General features: G+C 43.6%; 2 protein-coding genes across 2 annotated transcripts in view; both read left to right on the forward strand.

Moving 5' to 3' along the window:
• Positions 1-3274, forward strand: part of LOC307140502 (ubiquitin carboxyl-terminal hydrolase 9X-like) — a gene marked incomplete at its 3' end in the record, with an annotated part of 120819 nt that extends 117545 nt beyond the window's left edge. Inside the window, exons 46-48 of the mRNA XM_079840061.1 lie at positions 2778-2812; positions 2987-3080; positions 3267-3274. Coding sequence (XP_079696187.1) covers positions 2778-2812; positions 2987-3080; positions 3267-3274 — 137 coding nt within the window. The remainder of the gene's footprint in view (positions 1-2777; positions 2813-2986; positions 3081-3266) is intronic.
• Positions 2784-22537, forward strand: part of kdm6al (lysine (K)-specific demethylase 6A, like) — a 71434-nt gene continuing 51680 nt past the window's right edge. Inside the window, 13 exon segments of the mRNA XM_079841664.1 lie at positions 2784-2812; positions 2987-3080; positions 9262-9388; positions 9492-9546; positions 9548-9577; positions 9579-9592; positions 10861-10955; positions 10958-11079; positions 11321-11455; positions 14754-14873; positions 14950-15027; positions 18118-18225; positions 19692-20012. Of these exon segments, the coding sequence (XP_079697790.1) occupies positions 9267-9388; positions 9492-9546; positions 9548-9577; positions 9579-9592; positions 10861-10955; positions 10958-11079; positions 11321-11455; positions 14754-14873; positions 14950-15027; positions 18118-18225; positions 19692-20012 (1200 nt within the window). The 5' untranslated portion in view covers positions 2784-2812; positions 2987-3080; positions 9262-9266.

Raw genomic sequence — 22537 nt, forward strand, 5'->3', positions numbered from 1 at the left:
ACACACACACACTTCATTCACTCTGACACACACACTCACTCACTCACTCACTCACTCACTCACTCACACTCTCTCTCACACACACACACACACACACACACACACACACACTTCATTCACTCTCACTCTCTCACACACACACACACACACACACACACACACACACACACACACACACACACACACACACACACACACACACACACACACACACACACACTTCACTCACCCTCTCACTCACTCACATTCTCTCACTCACACACACACACACACACTTCATTCACTCTGACACACTCACTCACTCACTCACTCACTCACTCACTCACTCACTCACTCACTCACTCACTCACTCACTCACTCACACACACACACACACACACACACTTCATTCACTCTGACACACTCACTCACTCACTCACTCACTCACTCACACTCTCTCTCACACACACACACACACACACTTCATTCACTCTCACTCTCTCACACACACACACACACACACACACACACACACACACACACACACACACACACACACACACACACACACACACACTTCATTCACTCACACACACACACACACACACACACACACACACTTCATTCACTCTGACACACACTCACTCACACACACACACACACACACACACACACACACACACACACACACACACACACACACACACTTCATTCACTCTGACACACACACTCACTCACTCTCACACACACACACACACACACACACACACACTTCATTAACTCTGACACACACTCACTCACTCACTCTCTCTCTCACACACACACACACACACACACACACACACACACACTTCACTCACCCTCTCACTCACTCACATTCTCTCACTCACACACACACACACACACACACTTCATTCACTCTGACACACTCACTCACTCACTCACTCTCTCACACTCACTCACTCACTCACTCACTCACACACACACTCACTCACTCACTCACTCACTCACTCACTCACACTCTCTCTCACACACACACACACACACACACTTCATTCACTCTCACTCTCTCACACACACACACACACACACACACACACACACACACACACACACACACACACACACACACTTCATTCACTCTCACTCTCACACACACACACACACACACACACACACACACACACACACACACACACACTTCATTCACTCTGACACACACTCACTCACTCACTCTCACACACACACACACACACACACACACACACACACACACACACACACACACACACACACACACACACACACACACACACACACACACACACACACACACACTTCATTCACTCTGACACACACTCACTCACTCACTCTCACACACACACACACACACACACACACACACACACACACACACACACACACACACACACACACACACACTTCATTCACTCTCACTCTCACACACACACACACACACACACACACACACACACACACACACACACACACACACACACACACTTCATTAACTCTGACACACACTCACTCACTCACTCTCTCTCTCACACACACACACACACACACACACACACACACACACACACACACACACACTTCATTCACTCTGACTCACTCACTCACTCACTCACTCACTCACTCACTCACTCACTCACTCACTCACTCACTCACTCACTCACTCTCTCACACACACACACACACGCACACACACTTCACTCACTCTCACACACACACACACACACACACACACACACACACACACACACACACACACTTCATTCACTCTGACACACACTCACACACACACACACACACACACACACACACACACTTCATTAACTCTGACACACACTCACTCACTCACTCTCTCTCTCACACACACACACACACACACACACACACACACACACACACACACACACACACTTCATTCACTCTGACTCACTCACTCACTCACTCACTCACTCACTCACTCACTCACTCACTCACTCACTCTCTCACACACACACACACACACACGCACACACACTTCACTCACTCTCACACACACACACACACACACACACACACACACACACACACACACACACACACTTCATTCACTCTGACACACACTCACACACACACACACACACACACACACACACACACACACACACACACTTCATTAACTCTGACACACACTCACTCACTCACTCTCTCTCTCACACACACACACACACACACACACACACACACACACACACACACACACACACACACACACACTTCATTAACTCTGACACACACTCACTCACTCACTCTCTCTCTCACACACACACACACACACACACACACTTCACTCACCCTCTCACTTACTCACATTCTCTCACTCACACACACACACACACTTCATTCACTCTCTCACACTCACTCACTCACTCACTCACTCACTCACACTCTCTCTCACACACACACACACACACACACTTCATTCACTCTCACTCTCTCACACACACACACACACACACACACACACACACACACACACACACACACACACACACACACACACACACTTCATTCACTCTCACACACACACACACACACACACACACACACACACACACACACACTTCATTCACTCTCACACACACACACACACACACACACACACACACACACACACACACACACTTCATTCACTCTCACACACACACACACACACACTTCATTGACATTTGACAGCTGCTGTTCTGAATTTGCTGCTGATTCTTGTCTGTGTGTTTTGTTTGTAGTTCAGTTCCACATCGCGCATTTATACGAGATCCAGGTGAGTCGGCTCTAACACACATGATCTACTTCTGCAATGAGTGATGGCTCGTTACTATAGCAACAGGAGAGAGGGGTTGCCGAGGTGTTGCCGAGGCGTCCCTCCTCCCTGAGCGTTACAGTACCACATGACCTCAGGACAGATGTGAGTGACTCTGCTTTGGTTGTGAAACAGAAGAGATACCGCGCGGCCAAAGAGGCTTACGAGAGTCTGCTGCAGACGGACAGCTTACCTGCACAGGTGAAGGCGGCCACCTTACAGCAGCTGGGTAAGACCTGTCAATCATCTGGGACAATCGCCTTTCAGCTCGTCCACATGCTAGGAAGAAACCGTTGAATAAAGTGCTTAAATCTGATTATCAGGAGCAAAATCATCACATGACAGGAAGTTCGTAGAAGGGTTCGAAACTGAAACTGCTCTAACTAAAACATGTGCTTCACTTTCTGCCTTAAAGGGTCATGAAACCCCCGGTTTTAGCAGCTGTCAGTCATCACAGGTTTGAAAAAGGCTATAAAAGTGGGCGTGGTTATATAAAAGTGGGCGTATTTATATAAAAGTGGGCGTAGTTATATAAAAGTGGGCGTAGTTATATAAACGTGGGCGTAGTTATATAAACGTGGGCGTGGTTATATAAACGTGGGCGTAGTTATATAAACGTGGGCGTGGTTACGCAGCAGAGTGGAGACTGACTGACAACAGCACAGCAACGGCTTCTGATTCAGAGTTAAAAGCATCAAAGCACACAATATGCACATGCTCACCTTAAATAAAACATACATAAAGTACATATCGACAGCTATCATTTATTGCACAAATAAATGCACAGCAATCCGCATGTTCTCTGCATAGAAAGAAGCCGTTTGATTGGTTAATGGGCTTAAAGAGCGGTTACTCACAGTGTGGATGAATCGCGTTTGTTTCGAAGACTCCGGATCTACTGAAGAGAACTTATGGGATGCAGAAACTCTTACAAAGCAAAAATAATCACTATCCAATAATGCGTCTCACTCACTGAATGCGATCTCACAGTTTGAAGCGCCTGTCAATCAATGCCTGCTGCTGTGTTAGGCGAGCCTCTTCTCATAGGATAAGGACACGCAGACTCGTGAATAATTAAGTGACGCCTCTTCTCATAGGATAAGGACACGCAGACTCGTGAATAATTAAGCGAAGCCTCTTCTCATAGGATAAGGACACGCAGACTCGTGAATAATTAAGTGACGCCTCTTCTCATAGGATAAGGACACGCAGACTCGTGAATAATTAAGCGAAGCCTCTTCTCATAGGATAAGGACACGCAGACTCATGAATAATTAAGTGACGCCTCTTCTCATAGGATAAGGACACGCATACTCGTGAATAATTAAGTGAAACCTCTTCTCATAGGATAAGGACACGCATACTCGTGAATAATTAAGTGACGCCTCTTCTCATAGGATAAGGACACGCAGACTCGTGAATAATTAAGCGAAGCCTCTTCTCATAGGATAAGGACACGCAGACTCGTGAATAATTAAGTGAAGCCTCTTCTCATAGGATAAGGACACGCATTCTCGTGAATAATTAAGTGACGCCTCTTCTCATAGGATAAGGACACGCAGATTCGTGAATAATTAAGCGAAGCCTCTTCTCATAGGATAAGGACACGCAGACTCGTGAATAATTAAGCGACGCCTCTTCTCATAGGATAAGGACACGCAGACTCGTGAATAATTAAGCGAAGCCTCTTCTCATAGGATAAGGACACGCAGACTCGTGAATAATTAAGTGAAGCCTCTTCTCATAGGATAAGGACACGCAGACTCGTGAATAATTAAGTGACGCCTCTTCTCATAGGATAAGGACACGCAGATTCGTGAATAATTAAGCGAAGCCTCTTCTCATAGGATAAGGACACGCATACTCGTGAATAATTAAGTGAAACCTCTTCTCATAGGATAAGGACACGCAGACTCATGAATAATTAAGTGACGCCTCTTCTCATAGGATAAGGACACGCATACTCGTGAATAATTAAGTGAAACCTCTTCTCATAGGATAAGGACACGCATACTCGTGAATAATTAAGTGAAGCCTCTTCTCATAGGATAAGGACACGCAGACTCGTGAATAATTAAGTGAAGCCTCTTCTCATAGGATAAGGACACGCATTCTCGTGAATAATTAAGTGACGCCTCTTCTCATAGGATAAGGACACGCAGATTCGTGAATAATTAAGCGAAGCCTCTTCTCATAGGATAAGGACACGCAGACTCGTGAATAATTAAGTGACGCCTCTTCTCATAGGATAAGGACACGCAGACTCGTGAATAATTAAGCGAAGCCTCTTCTCATAGGATAAGGACACGCAGACTCGTGAATAATTAAGTGACGCCTCTTCTCATAGGATAAGGACACGCATACTCGTGAATAATTAAGTGACGCCTCTTCTCATAGGATAAGGACACGCATACTCGTGAATAATTAAGTGACGCCTCTTCTCATAGGATAAGGACACGCAGACTCGTGAATAATTAAGCGAAGCCTCTTCTCATAGGATAAGGACACGCATACTCGTGAATAATTAAGTGACGCCTCTTCTCATAGGATAAGGACACGCATACTCGTGAATAATTAAGTGACGCCTCTTCTCATAGGATAAGGACACGCAGATTCGTGAATAATTAAGCGAAGCCTCTTCTCATAGGATAAGGACACGCAGACTCGTGAATAATTAAGTGACGCCTCTTCTCATTGGATAAGGACACGCATACTCGTGAATAATTAAGTGACGCCTCTTCTCATAGGATAAGGACACGCAGATTCGTGAATAATTAAGCGAAGCCTCTTCTCATAGGATAAGGACACGCAGACTCGTGAATAATTAAGTGACGCCTCTTCTCATAGGATAAGGACACGCAGACTCGTGAATAATTAAGTGACGCCTCTTCTCATTGGATAAGGACACGCATACTCGTGAATAATTAAGTGACGCCTCTTCTCATAGGATAAGGACACGCAGATTCGTGAATAATTAAGCGAAGCCTCTTCTCATAGGATAAGGACACGCATACTCGTGAATAATTAAGTGACGCCTCTTCTCATAGGATAAGGACACGCATACTCATGAATAATTAAGTGAAGCCTCTTCTCATAGGATAAGGACACGCAGACTCGTGAATAATTAAGCGAAGCCTCTTCTCATAGGATAAGGACACGCATTCTCGTGAATAATTAAGTGAAGCCTCTTCTCATAGGATAAGGACACGCATACTCGTGAATAATTAAGTGACGCCTCTTCTCATAGGATAAGGACACGCAGATTCGTGAATAATTAAGCGAAGCCTCTTCTCATAGGATAAGGACACGCAGACTCGTGAATAATTAAGTGACGCCTCTTCTCATAGGATAAGGACACGCATACTCGTGAATAATTAAGTGACGCCTCTTCTCATAGGATAAGGACACGCAGACTCGTGAATAATTAAGTGACGCCTCTTCTCATAGGATAAGGACACGCAGACTCGTGAATAATTAAGCGAAGCCTCTTCTCATAGGATAAGGACACGCATACTCGTGAATAATTAAGCGAAGCCTCTTCTCATAGGATAAGGACACGCAGACTCGTGAATAATTAAGTGACGCCTCTTCTCATAGGATAAGGACACGCAGACTCGTGAATAATTAAGTGACGCCTCTTCTCATAGGATAAGGACACGCATACTCGTGAATAATTAAGTGACGCCTCTTCTCATAGGATAAGGACACGCATACTCGTGAATAATTAAGCGAAGCCTCTTCTCATAGGATAAGGACACGCAGACTCGTGAATAATTAAGCGAAGCCTCTTCTCATAGGATAAGGACACGCAGACTCGTGAATAATTAAGTGACGCCTCTTCTCATAGGATAAGGACACGCAGACTCGTGAATAATTAAGTGACGCCTCTTCTCATAGGATAAGGACACGCATACTCGTGAATAATTAAGTGACGCCTCTTCTCATAGGATAAGGACACGCAGACTCGTGAATAATTAAGTGACGCCTCTTCTCATAGGATAAGGACACGCAGACTCGTGAATAATTAAGTGACGCCTCTTCTCATAGGATAAGGACACGCAGACTCGTGAATAATTAAGTGACGCCTCTTCTCATAGGATAAGGACACGCAGACTCGTGAATAATTAAGTGACGCCTCTTCTCATAGGATAAGGACACGCAGACTCGTGAATAATTAAGTGACGCCTCTTCTCATAGGATAAGGACACGCAGACTCGTGAATAATTAAGTGACGCCTCTTCTCATAGGATAAGGACACGCAGACTCATGAATAATTAAGTGAAGCCTCTTCTCATAGGATAAGGACACGCAGACTCGTGAATAATTAAGTGACGCCTCTTCTCATAGGATAAGGACACGCATACTCGTGAATAATTAAGTGAAGCCTCTTCTCATAGGATAAGGACACGCAGACTCGTGAATAATTAAGTGACGCCTCTTCTCATAGGATAAGGACACGCAGACTCGTGAATAATTAAGTGAAGCCTCTTCTCATAGGATAAGGACACGCAGACTCGTGAATAATTAAGTGACGCCTCTTCTCATAGGATAAGGACACGCATACTCGTGAATAATTAAGTGACGCCTCTTCTCATAGGATAAGGACACGCAGACTCGTGAATAATTAAGTGACGCCTCTTCTCATAGGATAAGGACACGCAGACTCGTGAATAATTAAGTGACGCCTCTTCTCATAGGATAAGGACACGCAGACTCATGAATAATTAAGTGAAGCCTCTTCTCATAGGATAAGGACACGCAGACTCGTGAATAATTAAGTGACGCCTCTTCTCATAGGATAAGGACACGCAGACTCGTGAATAATTAAGTGAAGCCTCTTCTCATAGGATAAGGACACGCAGACTCGTGAATAATTAAGTGACGCCTCTTCTCATAGGATAAGGACACGCATACTCGTGAATAATTAAGTGACGCCTCTTCTCATAGGATAAGGACACGCAGACTCGTGAATAATTAAGCGAAGCCTCTTCTCATAGGATAAGGACACGCAGACTCATGAATAATTAAGTGAAGCCTCTTCTCATAGGATAAGGACACGCAGACTCGTGAATAATTAAGCGAAGCCTCTTCTCATAGGATAAGGACACGCATACTCATGAATAATTAAGTGAAGCCTCTTCTCATAGGATAAGGACACGCAGACTCGTGAATAATTAAGTGAAGCCTCTTCTCATAGGATAAGGACACGCATACTCGTGAATAATTAAGTGACGCCTCTTCTCATAGGATAAGGACACGCAGATTCGTGAATAATTAAGCGAAGCCTCTTCTCATAGGATAAGGACACGCAGACTCGTGAATAATTAAGTGACGCCTCTTCTCATAGGATAAGGACACGCATACTCGTGAATAATTAAGTGACGCCTTTTCTCATAGGATAAGGACACGCAGACTCATGAATAATTAAGTGACGCCTCTTCTCATAGGATAAGGACACGCAGACTCGTGAATAATTAAGTGAAGCCTCTTCTCATAGGATAAGGACACGCAGACTCGTGAATAATTAAGCGAAGCCTCTTCTCATAGGATAAGGACACGCATACTCATGAATAATTAAGTGACGCCTCTTCTCATAGGATAAGGACACGCAGACTCGTGAATAATTAAGCGAAGCCTCTTCTCATAGGATAAGGACACGCATACTCATGAATAATTAAGTGACGCCTCTTCTCATAGGACAAGGACACGCAGACTCGTGAATAATTAAGCGAAGCCTCTTCTCATAGGATAAGGACACGCATACTCATGAATAATTAAGTGACGCCTCTTCTCATAGGACAAGGACACGCAGACTCATGAATAATTATGAGACACAGATGAGTCATCGCTGTAACGACAAAGCGTCACATTCTGTGACGTTGATACAAAGATTAATTTAAACCCGGGAGTTGAATATATAGCGCAAAAATATTTAAAAGTTACTAGTTTTCTCCTACAATCAAAATGAATGGATGGTAACATTGACTTCTATGATGCTCAACACACATAACTCGGTTAAAATCTCAGAAAATTTGTTTTAGGGTTTCATGACCCTTTGTGACCCTTCACCGCATCACTAACACCCGAGGGATGAGCCTGAGGGGCTTCCTGTGGTCAGAGACAGCAGAGATGACTCTATCTCTATCTCTATCTCAATCTCTATCTCTCTCACTCTCACTCTCTCTCTCCATCCCTCTCTCTCTCTCCATCCCTCTCTCTCTCTCTCTCTCTCTCTCTCTCCTCTCTCTCTCTCTCTCTCTCTCTCTCTCTCTCTCTCTCTCTCTCTCTCTCTCTCCTCTCTCTCTCTCTCTCTCTCTTCTCTTCTCTCTCTCTCTCTCTCTCTCTCTCTCTCTCTCTCTCTCTCTCTCTCTCTCTCTCTCTCTCTCTCTCTCTCTCTCTCTCTCTCTCAGGCTGGATGCATCATACAGTCGAGCAGCTGGGAGATAAGGCTAATAAGGACAGCTACGCTATCCAGTGTCTCCAGAAGTCTCTGGAAGCCGATCCGAACTCTGGCCAGTCCTGGTATTTCCTCGGCAGGTCAGTCGCATGTCACATGACCGCAGACGTCAGGCGTGTGTGTGTGTGTGTGTGTGTGCGTGTGTGTGCGTGCTGATCTGCAGGCGTGTTGTTTGCTCTGCAGGTGCTACTCCAGTATTGGGAAGGTCCAGGATGCCTTCATCTCATACAGACAGTCCCATCGACAAATCCGAGGCCAGCGCAGACACCGTGGTGCTCGATAGGGTAGGTCCTGCCATCCCATAACTCACCTTTCCTGTGGAAACTTCTTCATGCCTTAAAGGGTTAGTTCACCCAAAACTGTAAATTGTGTCATTAATGACTGAGCCTCATGTGGTTGGACACCCGTCAGACCTCCGTTCATCTTCAGACACAAATGAAGATATTTTAGTGTAAATCTGATGCCTCTGAAAGGCCTCCATTGGCTCAACTTTACACTCTCAAGACCCTTAAAAGACACTAAAGACTAAAGTTACAAAGTCCATCTCACTACAGCGGCTCTACAATAACTTTATGAAGACGAGAATAGTTTCTGTGCGCAAAAAAAACCCAAAATAACGACTTATATAGTGATGACGATTTCAAAACACGGCATCATGAAGCTTCGAAGCGTTATGAATCAGTGAGTCGATTCAGCGGTTCAGAGCGTTATGAATCAGTGAGTCGATTCTGCAGTTCGGAGCGTTATGAATCAGTGAGTCGATTCAGCGGTTCGGAGCGTTATGAATCAGTGAGTCGATTAGCGGTTTGGAACGTTATGAATCAGCGAGTCGATTAGTGGTTCGGAGCGTTATGAATCAGTGAGTCGATTAGCGGTTTGGAGCGTTATGAATCAGTGAGTCGATTCAGTGGCTCGGATCGTTATGAATCAGTGAGTCGATTCAGCAGTTTGGAGCGTTATGAATCAGCGAGTCGGTTAGTGATTCGGAGCGTTATGAATAATCAGTGAGTCGATTAGCGGTTTGGAGTGTTATGAATCAGTGAGTCGATTAGCGGTTTGGAGTGTTATGAATCAGTGAGTCGATTAGCGGTTTGACGGGTTATGAATCAGCGAGTCGATTAGCGGTTTGACGGGTTATGAATCAGTGAGTCGATTCAGTGGCTCGGAGCGCCAAAGTCACGCGATTTCAGCAGTTTGGTGGTTTGACATGCGATCAGAATCATGATCATGACGTCTTTAGTGTCTTTTAAGGGTCTAGAGAGTGTAAAGTGCATTGAGCCAATGGAGGCCTTTCAGAGCATCAGATTTACACTAAAATATCTTCATTTGTGTCTGAAGATGAACGGAGGTCTGACGGGTGTCCAACCACATGAGGCTCAGTCATTAATGACACAATTTACAGTTTTGGGTGAACGAACCCTTTAAAGTTCGGTACCCAACCCTACTCGTAACTCATTTCACTTGCAGGTTGCACTGCTTTGTGTCTGATTAATCTCGTGTGTGTGTGTGTGTGTTGTCGAGTTCATTAACCTGCTAGCGTGTGTTGTCGTAGCGTGCTGTATCAGCAGCAGAATCAGCCCATGGACGCGTTGCAGGCCTACATCTGTGCGGTTCAGCTGGACCACAGTCACGCCGCGGCCTGGATGGACTGGGCACGCTCTATGAGTCCTGCAACCAGCCTCAGGACGCCATCAAGTGCTACGTCAACGCCACACGTAGCAAAGCCTGCACCAACACAGCTGCACTAGCGGCCCGCATCAAGTACCTGCAGGTGAGAGCGAGTCACATGACCTGCACTCCAGCGGCCGAGGGTCTGTGTGGGTCTCCATTTGTTGTGAATATGTTCAGTTAATTTGTGTGTCAGATTTCTTTCACCTTCATTCTTGGTTTGAATGCGTGAGTCCAGTGATCATTGGAGCTAGAAATACTTTGAGTGATTCAGGCCAGCCTCTGCTCTCTGTTTGAACACGTCCTCAGATGGCTGATGTCTTTTTCACGCGTTTTCGTCCTAGGCTCAGTTCTGTAACCTCCAACACAATAGTCTACAGAGTAAAAGTAAAATGCTTCCTAGTATTGAGGAAGCCTGGAGCCTCCCAATCCCAGCAGAGCTAACGTCCAGACAGGGTGTCCAGAGCACAGGCCAGCAGGTGAGACCAGATAGACACACACCCTTAGAAACGCCCCTCTCACACACACACACACACACACACACACACATGCGGCTCATCGGGCGTAACCACGCTCCTGCTCGCCGCCTCCTCCGATCACGGTTGCTCAGTAACGATTGGCTTGACCAGATTGTACGTCGTATTTTAAGAATCAGTTCCTACATTTCCAAAAAGCGTGTTTTGAACAGCGAGCCGATCAGTAGCGTGGTTTCAGTGCGTGGGCTTCAGTAGTGCAGCGCTACACAATCACACATCTGGGTCAAAAATGAGTGTGCTAGGGCTGAACCATATGGACAAAATTTCATATCTCGATTTTCATGCCAGATATATCTCGATATCGATACGATACGATACGATATGACTACGTGTTCAGTGAAAACCAGAATCTGAATGAAAATGTGTTTGATTTAAGCCTACATTTCATGTGTGTCTGAAAATGTATTGTTGTTATTGCACGTGCGATCACACAGGTGTGATCAGTCTAGGCTGGTGCTGGAGCGGATGATCAAGAGCATCACATGATCAAATGTTGAGCCAGAGACAGGCGCGCTCAGAGCTGTCATATAGCACAACTTTTCACTGTTTTCAACCACATACTGTTTATTATAGGTTTCAAACACATCAATTCACATAAATACTAAAAAAATACATTTAGAGTTTGTAAAATACACACTGATGTCTATGAAGAGGTAATAATAATCCTTTCCATTATAATTCGACACGTTTTATTCATATCAGATACACATTGTGTAAGTAACTTCAATGTTTACTCTATTCTATTCCCAGTTCACCAGCCACTTACTTTTGAGTATTTCGGGAGAAGTGGAGGAATTCACGAGTTGTAAACATAGAGGTTGTAAATCCAACAGATGCGATTCTCTAACTAACACGGCGACGCCCATCGCGATTACAGCTCAACTAACGCCATCGTTATAAAGGTGTTTAAACAACAATATTCTTCCTCTCGCATGGGTTTGACAATCGGAATATCAGATATTTCATGCCATAGCTAACACATTTGTGAATATTCTGAATAAAAAAGGAAAAAATGACATAAAAGCAGATCATCATTCATTCAGCGCTGTGTCACGTGACAAGCAATGACGCGTCACCATGGAAACGCCCCCCCCCCCCCCCCCCACAATATAGTTCCCACGCCCCTGTAGTGTGTGTGCGCTGGCTTTAGCGGAGCATTCAAGGGCAATCGCAAAACTGATGTTGCAGGGCGAAATATATATTGTCTATATTGTTGCTTTTTTCGATAGTAATATCTTGAAAGTTGATATCTAGATATAGATACGATAGCGATATATCGTTCAGCCCTAGAGTGTGTCATTGTTCACCCAGAGGTGTGTTTGTGGTGTAGTCTCTAGTCCTGCAGTCATTGCCCTCTAGTGTTGCAGTACCACAACAAACACTGACGCAGTCCGGCTGGAGTAGTTCATAGTCGAGTGAGTGTGTGTGTGTGAGTGTGTGTGTGTTCATGACACAGTACAATGAGACGGGGTTTCTCTCTCATTGATACTGATGCACTCGCTCATATTAAGTGTTTTATATGATTTGTTTTTGCATCTTTTCTCTGTTGTTGTGGATCCTCGTGTACATCAGGGCTTCAGCAGCGTTTGCTCCATTCATTCTGTTTTCACATTGGAGTCAAAATGGCCACCCCTAGAACTGACTGGTAAAAGATGTGGCTTCAATAGTAATTGCCACAAACGTGTGTGAGAATGTGCCTTAGAGAAGCGGCAGAAGATCTTCAATGTGTTGAAGATCAAAAAAATTGATTTAATAAAATATTTTAATAATTTGAGTAAACAGGGAAGTGCACCGTTGATGTATTGGCCTGATGCCCTGAGTTAGGTCCAGTTTTCATCAAACAGGGTTGGAAAGGATTTCTTTACTGTGAGGACTGAATATACATCTGACCCCATTCTGACGAGAGAACCCTGCTGGTGAAGAGGTCAAAGTGTACGTGAGGCGATGCAGGGCTCGACATTAGCGCTTGTCCGGGACTAGTGGATTTTTTGAAGGGGCAAGTGAAAAATAATGTTACTTGCCCGACGGACAAGTATCCTGGTGAAAACGTCAAAACAAAAACTAACTAGTGAATCACCAAAGTGCAGTAATGATTCTGCATCAGTGTAAGTGGAGATCAATAGTGGATAATAATATAAAACTAACTGACGTTAATAAGGTTGAGCTGTTGAGGCTCGAGGAGAAAATCCAAAACAAATGAGCGCCGCTCACACACAGAAACTCAGTTAATGTGTCGTTTTTATATTTATAACATATGATACAGTTAAACAACATCACACTAACAAGAGTGTGTTTTCCTGAACACCATCACGACTGAACATGACTGATTTCATACGCCAGCTCCATATACAATTATTAACATTAAGTCCCTTACATTTTAGAAGCAATATGGAGTATTTGTTCTATTTAAGCAGCGAAAATAGTTCCAAACAAATATCACAGCAGAACCATAACACACCTCACAGCATCAGTGTGTTAGTGAATGATTCAGTGTTTGAATGAATCGGTTGAATCAAAGATTCAATGACCTGTTCGTAAACAACCGACAAATTCTTGAATGAATCATCCGTTTCACTGAATCGACTCAATGATTCGCTCATTCAGACGGTCTCCTGCGCCCCCTACTGGTGCTTTACTTTCATCTTTCCAACATTTCTTATTTATTAAAAAATATTTAAATTAATCTCATAACATTATTTAATGCAGTTGTAATTTTTCAGTGTAAATGATTTAATTTGACTGGTAACAGCCTATAGTGTCTTATTCTAATTTAATTTATAGATCAAATTTAAGAATATAAACTGAAAGCTGAAGCATATCCTATATTTAATAAGATTATGGAAAAATGCCCTTTATAAAAAGGTACAAATATGACAAATATGCATATTTAAATATGTCAAAGCTGATTGAACACTGGTGAGAATATTGCTTCAGAATAGATTATATTTACAAAAAAAATCCGGACAAGCAAATGTTTTACTCGGACAAGTGAGTGACAGATTTACTTCAGCGTGTGAACAGGTTTAATGTCGAGCCCTGGCTGTAAATCATGATTTATCATAAGCTCTGAGAATCTCCTCCTCACATGATTCCGCTCTATTATGGAGGAATATTGATTGGCGTCTTTTACATGTATTGACTGAGCAAATGCAGTTTCACCCTCAGTTGACTGGGTGTGTTGAGTGTGTGTCTCTTCACGCGTGTGCGGTCTCTCTCTTCACGCGTGTGCGGTCTCTCTCAGGCGTGTAAACCTCACCCCGGGGCTTCGGGTGGGTCGCTGCCGCCCCATGTGAGCCCGCTGGACCAGGGGGAAGACCAGTCCAGTCCAGCCAAGAGGAAGAGGACCGCTAGTCCTGCCAAGGTTTGTGCTGGTTTCTCCCGCTCCGCAGGTCTCTGATGTAAACGCAGCAGTAATGATCTGTGTGTGTCTTCCTCAGAGCTCCACTGAGCCCTGGACCAACACTTCAGCACAGCCACCAACTCCAAACTGGTACCTGTCTCCTCAGAAGCTGCAGGTGAGTGGCGGATGAACAGCTTTACAGTCAGTGCCAACGGCCCCGCGGGCATCAGGGGTTGAGATGTGGACGCCAGGGCTGAAAACAGATATCAATGGGTTCACTCCGAGCAGAATCGATATTTTAACGTTTTCATTTTTGCGTTCCTCATTAAACATTACTGTTCCGAAAACGGTTTGATTTGAAAAAATAACGTTATTTTAATTTAGCCTATACTTTAAACAAATATGTATAAATAAAGACTTATTTTCACTCAATAATAATATAACGCATGATAATTAAACTTGAATATTTATTTCATAACATTTTTAAAAGCACAACAGAAACACATGCATTAATTACAGCATAAACAGCGGGACAAATATTGAGCTGTTTTAATGGAGCTGAAAGTGGCTCTATATGCCTAATCTTTTCAGAAGAGGGAGAACATTCTCTGGACATCACTTTTTTTTCAACACGACTTGTTTTAAAAATGGCATGAATAAAGAATAAATAAACTGGATAACCATTGCTCTTTTAATGCTGCTAATTTCAAAGCAAACCCTGCGCAACACTGCATCCCATAATCAAACTCAGTCAGCTGATAAAGCTTGATCATTTAATGCAATATAACACCATTTAATACGAAGCATCAGCCGTCTATATAGAAAACATTGAGCTGTATTGGCCATCTGAAAGACTATAGCCTGACAAATGTTTGATAGATGCTATAGCCTTCTTGGATAGGCTTAAACAGAATCCACAAACTAGCCTAAATCAGACTATTTGAGCTTAAAGTCTGTTCTGCTTATTTAAACGTATGAAAAGAATGTCCTCCAATACCTGCGCTTTCATTGATGAGCTCAGCGGGAGAGAAATGTGCTTGAGGTATTGTACAAATGTATTTGTATCTATTCATGATTGGTCACTGCCAAATTAAAATATTAAAGAGAACGATAAAATAACATTATTAACCGGTTAATGGTCATTTCAAATTAACGTTTCTGTTCAGAACCATTCAAATGAATTTTGATTTCGTTTTTGTTCCTCTTAAAATTTCATTCGTTTCCGGTTTTCGTTTTCGTTCCTTGAACCGGTTCAGTTACGATTAAACATTACAAGCTCAAAGCATTATTTAAAAATGATGATTTGCTCACAATAAGATCTATAAATATATCGGGTTGATTTACGTTTCATACCGTCTTTTACTTTCTTAGGGCAGGCTTACATAACGTACTAAATGTGTGTTCTAAAAATGTAAAAGTTATTTCTTTGGGTCAACGTTATCAAAACTATCCCCGTTCACACGGCTCTGCGGAAACATCTGTTCTGCTGCTGGGCCAGTAGGTGGCGCTGACACTACAGGCCATATTTCACAGATCTGATCACATGGTCTGAAATCACTTGGGGACACTACATTTTTCAACTAAATATCCAAATAAATCTAATTATTAAACTAAATTAACCATATAAACTAAATTACTGATCTAAAGCCCACACTGTCACTGTATGATGATTGAAATCCACTTCTGCTAGTTTAGCGATGGTCCAGAATGGCCGTCCCTCGTCTCTTCATGAGTCATGGGTGTGTTTTGGGCAAAACGTGCAATAAACCAATCAGAGCCTCATCTCTCTTTCCCTTTGTGCCGCACCATGAGAGGATTCACTGTTCACATGAGGAATACACACACGAGTCAGTTTACAGACGTGTGTGTATCGCCACGATTGGTCAAATAAGTCGTAATTCCATTGGTCATTACTGCAGATCATTCTGAAACATGCAGGGATTTTATCTTTATGTACACAATAATAATCTGCAATAATACACTGCACTATTGCCTCTAGAGCAGGTGTGTGTTGGTCAGTGGTTTTCAGCTCCAGCAATGCTCCAACGCTATTCGTTATCGATCATGAGAACGATGATCGCCCTGACTTTAAAAAAATATATTTGTCTCTTTTTTTTATTGGTTATTGCGTCGTTTTGCGCGGTACCGGAGGTTTGATTGGCCTCCAGACCGCCTCCAGACCGCGGCGAAATAAAGTGAAACTGATTAATCTAATATAAGAAGCGTTTGGTTGAGCTTAATAAGCTAGCAAAGTGCTGCCGTTATACCGGCTGTTGTTCATTCTCTTCAGTTTCAGCTCAAACGCATATTTCATGCTCGACATGATGGTTTAGAGACAGTCATATTATTTTCAGATAGGCTATTTCTTTCTCAGAATCATTGACATTAGTAATGCAGCAGTGCTATACTGGTCTCGTATTTTCCAACAGTAGACCTAGTTTATTCGTTATGAGTTTGAAAACGCGCAGTGATGTCTGTAAACACTGCGATCATGAATAATAAAATGAAGTGCATGATGTGCAGAGTCAATCTGTCAAAGCATTATAATGAGAACAGGGTTTTAATAAAATGTTGCTTTCGTTGTCCGTGTATCGTTGTTAAGGGAAGAGCGCATTGAAAATGTTCCATTTCAAACCATAGCCTGTCAAATCTAGCACGCTGAAGTTCACGTGCGCATTCACGTCCGTTTGTGTTGATTTATGTCGTAATAGGTTAATATTAATCTGATATAGGGTGCGTTTGGTTGAGTTTATTAACCAGCTAGCAAGCTCTGCAGGCTGGTGTTATTTCACAGTTTCAGCTCAAAGGCAATGCTCGATATTACTGACTTGGTTATTTGAGACGGTCATTTTATAATTTTATAAAAATCTAGCAGTTTTTTTTATTTTTATTTGTTCATGTTTTTTTATATACCTGTTTTCATGTCACGTTTGTATTTGTCAACAACCATTTTCATAACAGTTTTCATTATCTCAATGACGGACATGCCCCGCCCCCGAGTACTCGAGTACTCGTTTTTGAGACCTATCGATGATCGAAATGAGAAATTGACAAAAATGGCCATCCCTAGTTCAGGTGTGTGATTGGATCTGGAGCGGAGCAGGATTGGCCGCCTCTGGTTTAGATGGTGGTTTCTTCATGGCCTATGAGCTGCTTCTCAACTGAAGGACCGTTGACGTCCCTGACCGTTATTGTGCCGTCTCCTGAACTCTGATGGATGTGTCTGTGCTTCTTCTACTCAGCTGTTTTCTGCTCTTCCTCTCAGTTGCTGGAACAGTTGCGAGCCAACCGGGCGAGTCTGAAGCCTGTTCAGCTGCAGATGTTGGAGCAGTTGGAGGCTCAGCTGTCAGCCATGCACCTGCACCAGCAACAGGTACAGCACCACCACACTCATCAAACCCTCTGAAGGAAAACCTGTTTAACAATCGGCCAGAACCTTCCAACTCAGGGTTCTCTGTGGCCGAGATGTGTCTTTCTCTTAACTCTTGTGCATCAATTTAAAAAAGTTACACCGGCCCATAGAGGACAAAAATGTCCACGAGGGTAAGACTACTGTGACCCTTTAGGGCTTGTCCACCGTTGGGCCGAACGCTTCTAAGAAGGGCAAGGACTTGAGCTTGGTTCAGCACCGCTCTGAAATATACCCGGATCGGGGCGAGATGGAGCGGTTAAACAGGCTCGACATTAAGCCGGTTCACACGCTTGTCCTTCTGTAAATCTGTCACTCACTTGTCCGAGGAAAACATTTGCTTGTCCGGATTTTTTTTGTAAATATAATCTATTCTGAAGCAATATTCTCACCAGTGTTCAATCAGCTTTGACATATTTAAATATGCCTATTTGTCATATTTGTACCTTTTTATAAAGGGCATTTTTCCATAATCTTATTAAATATAGGATATGCTTCAGCTTTCAGTTTATATTCTTAAATTTTATCTATAAATTAAATTAGAATAAGACACTATAGGCTGTTACCAATCAAATTAAATAATTTACACTGAAAAATTACAACTGCATTAAATAATGTTATGAGATTCATTTAAATATTTTTGAATATATAAATAAGAAATGTTGTAAAGATGAAAGTAAAGCACCAGTAGGGGGCGCAGGAGACCGTCTGAATGAGCGAATCATTGAGTCGATTCAGTGAAACGGATGATTCATTTAAGAATTTGGCGGTTGTTTACGAACAGGTCATTGAATCTTTGATTCAACCGATTCATTCAAACACTGAATCATTCACTAACACACACTGATGCTGTGAGGTGTGTTATGGTTCTGCTGTGATATTTGTTTGGAACTATTTTCGCTGCTGAAATAGAACAAATACTCCATATTGCTTCTAAAATGTAAGGGACTTAATGTTAATAATTGTTTATGGAGCTGGCGTATGAAATCAGTCATGTTCAGTCGTGATGGTGTTCAGGAAAACACACTCTTGTTAGTGTGATGTTGTTTAACTGTATCATATGTTATAAATATAAAAACGACACATTAACTGAGTTTCTGTGTGTGAGCGGCGCTCATTTGTTTTGGATTTTCTCCTCGAGCCTCAACAGCTCAACCTCATTAACGTCAGTTAGTTTTATATTATTATCCACTATCCATCTCCACTTACACTAACTGAATGCAGGATTGCTTGTCTGTCAGTAAAATTGTTTTTCACTTGCCCCTTCAAAAAATCCATTGGTCCCGGACAAGCGTTAATGTCGAGCCCTGGGTTAAGCAATGAGAGCGGTTTGGCCTGACGGTGGAAAAGCAGCTTTAGACTGTAATAAGTGTTTGTTTGCTTTCTCTTGACCCTTCATATTAGCAGTTGATTGTGACGTTTTCCTACAGATGCGGCAGAACTCCTCTGGTCAGATCCGGCCCTCGCTCCCCAACGGCCCCTCAGGCGGTTCCTCACTGCCTGCTCACTCTGGTCTCCGCGGGCCGGCCCTTCGACCCTCTTGCATCGCTCAACCATTGGCCAATGGGCCGCTGCCTCCCAGTCCCAGTCCTGGCTCCCGCCCCGGCCCACAAACCCCCACAGTCGGCAATAATCACACGCCAGGAGCCCGAGCGAACGGAGATGTGCCTTACCTGCACCCCAACGCACTACCTCACAACTGCACAAGCCCAGGAGACGCATGGAAGAGCCAGCATCTCAACGCCGCTCAGGTGCAGAGCCTTAAGAAACACACACTCTTACTCAAAGCTCAACCCAACACATGCTCATGACCCTGCCCGTTCTGCTCCGGTCATCACGCCTCGCACAATAGAGACAGAGCGTATTTAGGCCACGCCCACACCGGGGGGGAAAACAGTCCAACGCTCTCCATTGACTCTGCATTGTGTGAAGCGCCTCATTGTCATTTCAGACTTATAACAAAAAACAGAACAATGTCTAAAAGCGGATATGTGACAAAGTGTACAGCAAACAAGCTAAACGACACAGAAATAAGCTGTTTATAAGCTGTCGAGTCAAAAAAACGAGCGTTTAAGGAGACAAAAGTGGATAAAGGCAGTACGAAGTGAAGCTTCAGCTGAAGAATGGGGACATTTGGGGATCCTGACACTCAGTGTGTCTCAGTGTGTGTCTCAGTGTGTGTCTCAGTGTGTGTCTCAGTGTGTGTCTCAGTGTGTGTCTCAGTGTGTGTCTCAGTGTGTCTCAGTGTGTCTGTGTGTCTCAGTGTGTCTCAGTGTGTCTGTGTGTCTCAGTGTGTCTCAGTGTGTCTCAGTGTGTGTCTCAGTGTGTGTCTCAGTGTGTGTCTCAGTGTGTCTCAGTGTGTCTGTGTGTCTGTGTGTGTCTGTGTGTCTCAGTGTGTGTGTGTGTGCAGTAAATATGTTGTCACTGTTCAAATCTCCAAATGTCAGTTGTATATATGATATTTCCTGTCTCTGATATCGTTCTCCTCTAGTGTGTGTAGTTCTCAGTGTAATATAACGTGTCTCAATGGCCTGTATCCACTTTTTTGTCCTTAAACGCTCGTTTTTTGGGTCAACAGCTTATAAAAACGTCTGTGTTTTTGCTTCTGGGTTTTGTTTAGCTTGTTTGCTGTACACTTTGTCACATATCAGCTTTTAGACATTGTTCAGTTTTTTGTTATAAGTCTGAAATGACAAAGAGGAGCTTCACACAATGCAGAGTCAATGGAGAGCGTTGGATTGTTTCCCCCCCGGTGGGCGTGGCCTTCAGATTATGACGCGTGTCGCTCTGTCTCTGAGATCTTCTGAGACATTGATCCACAAATGTCTGATTTCAGCTTCAACAATGAAAAATTGCCATAAGACGACAAACTCACGAGATTATCTGAACCTATCCTCAGTGCGCAACAATGTTTTAAGCTTTTCGTGACCAGGGGCCTCATTTATAAACGTTGCGTACGCACAAAAGAAGGCGTACGCCGCTCTCTGCGCAATAATTGGTATTTATAAAAAGCAAACTTGACGGGAAAATGTGCGGTCCTTCACGCAAGCTCTGACCCAGGCGGACGCAGAGAAACGGCTGAAATGAGAAACGGCCACACCGTCGGCAGATGAAGGAACACGAGAGAGTGTGTGAAACTGTAGAGCGTTGTGTAAAAAAAATGGCAAAACTGCCTCTCATAAACAACATGAAGACTTCACAAAGCAAGCCTTACAATGAACAGCCGACACCAACACCCGTTTGATCAATCTGCAGTGTAAAACAAACTAAATCAAACCAAAATTACAACAGAAATGCAAAAAAAAAGAAAAGTGAAATATATTATGCAATAATATTGGCATGTTATGCAATTCATCCTCATAAATAATATGGTAAACAGAACGAAATGTACAAAACTGATATTCTCGTCAATGTGTCCGTCTGGCGGAGCAGATATAGATGCAATTAGTGCACACTACACACTGAGTACAGCACGCTACACACTGAGTACAGCACGCTACACACTGAGTACAGCACGCTACACACTGAGTACAGCACACTACACACTGAGTACAGCACACTACACACTGAGTACAGCACACTACACACTGAGTACAGCACGCTACACACTGAGTACAGCACGCTACACACTGAGTACAGCACGCTACACACTGAGTACAGCACACTACACACTGAGTACAGCACACTACACACTGAGTACAGCACGCTACACACTGAGTACAGCACGCTACACACTGAGTACAGCACACTACACACTGAGTACAGCACACTACACACTGAGTACAGCACACTACACACTGAGTACAGCACCCTACACACTGAGTACAGCACCCTACACACTGAGTACAGCACACTACACACTGAGTACAGCACACTACACACTGAGTACAGCACACTACACACTGAGTACAGCACGCTACACACTGAGTACAGCACGCCACACACACTGAGTACAGCACACTACACACTGAGTACAGCACACTACACACTGAGTACAGCACACTACACACTGAGTACAGCACGCTACACACTGAGTACAGCACGCCACACACACTGAGTACAGCACGCTACACACACTGAGTACAGCACGCTACACACTGAGTACAGCACACTACACACTGAGTACAGCACGCTACACACTGAGTACAGCACGCTACACACTGAGTACAGCACGCTACACACTGAGTACAGCACGCTACACACTGAGTACAGCACACTACACACTGAGTACAGCACGCTACACACTGAGTACAGCACGCTACACACTGAGTACAGC

Source organism: Gobio gobio (genome assembly GCF_949357685.1).
Source record: "Gobio gobio genome assembly, chromosome: 17".
NCBI classification, from domain to species: domain Eukaryota; kingdom Metazoa; phylum Chordata; class Actinopteri; order Cypriniformes; family Gobionidae; genus Gobio; species Gobio gobio.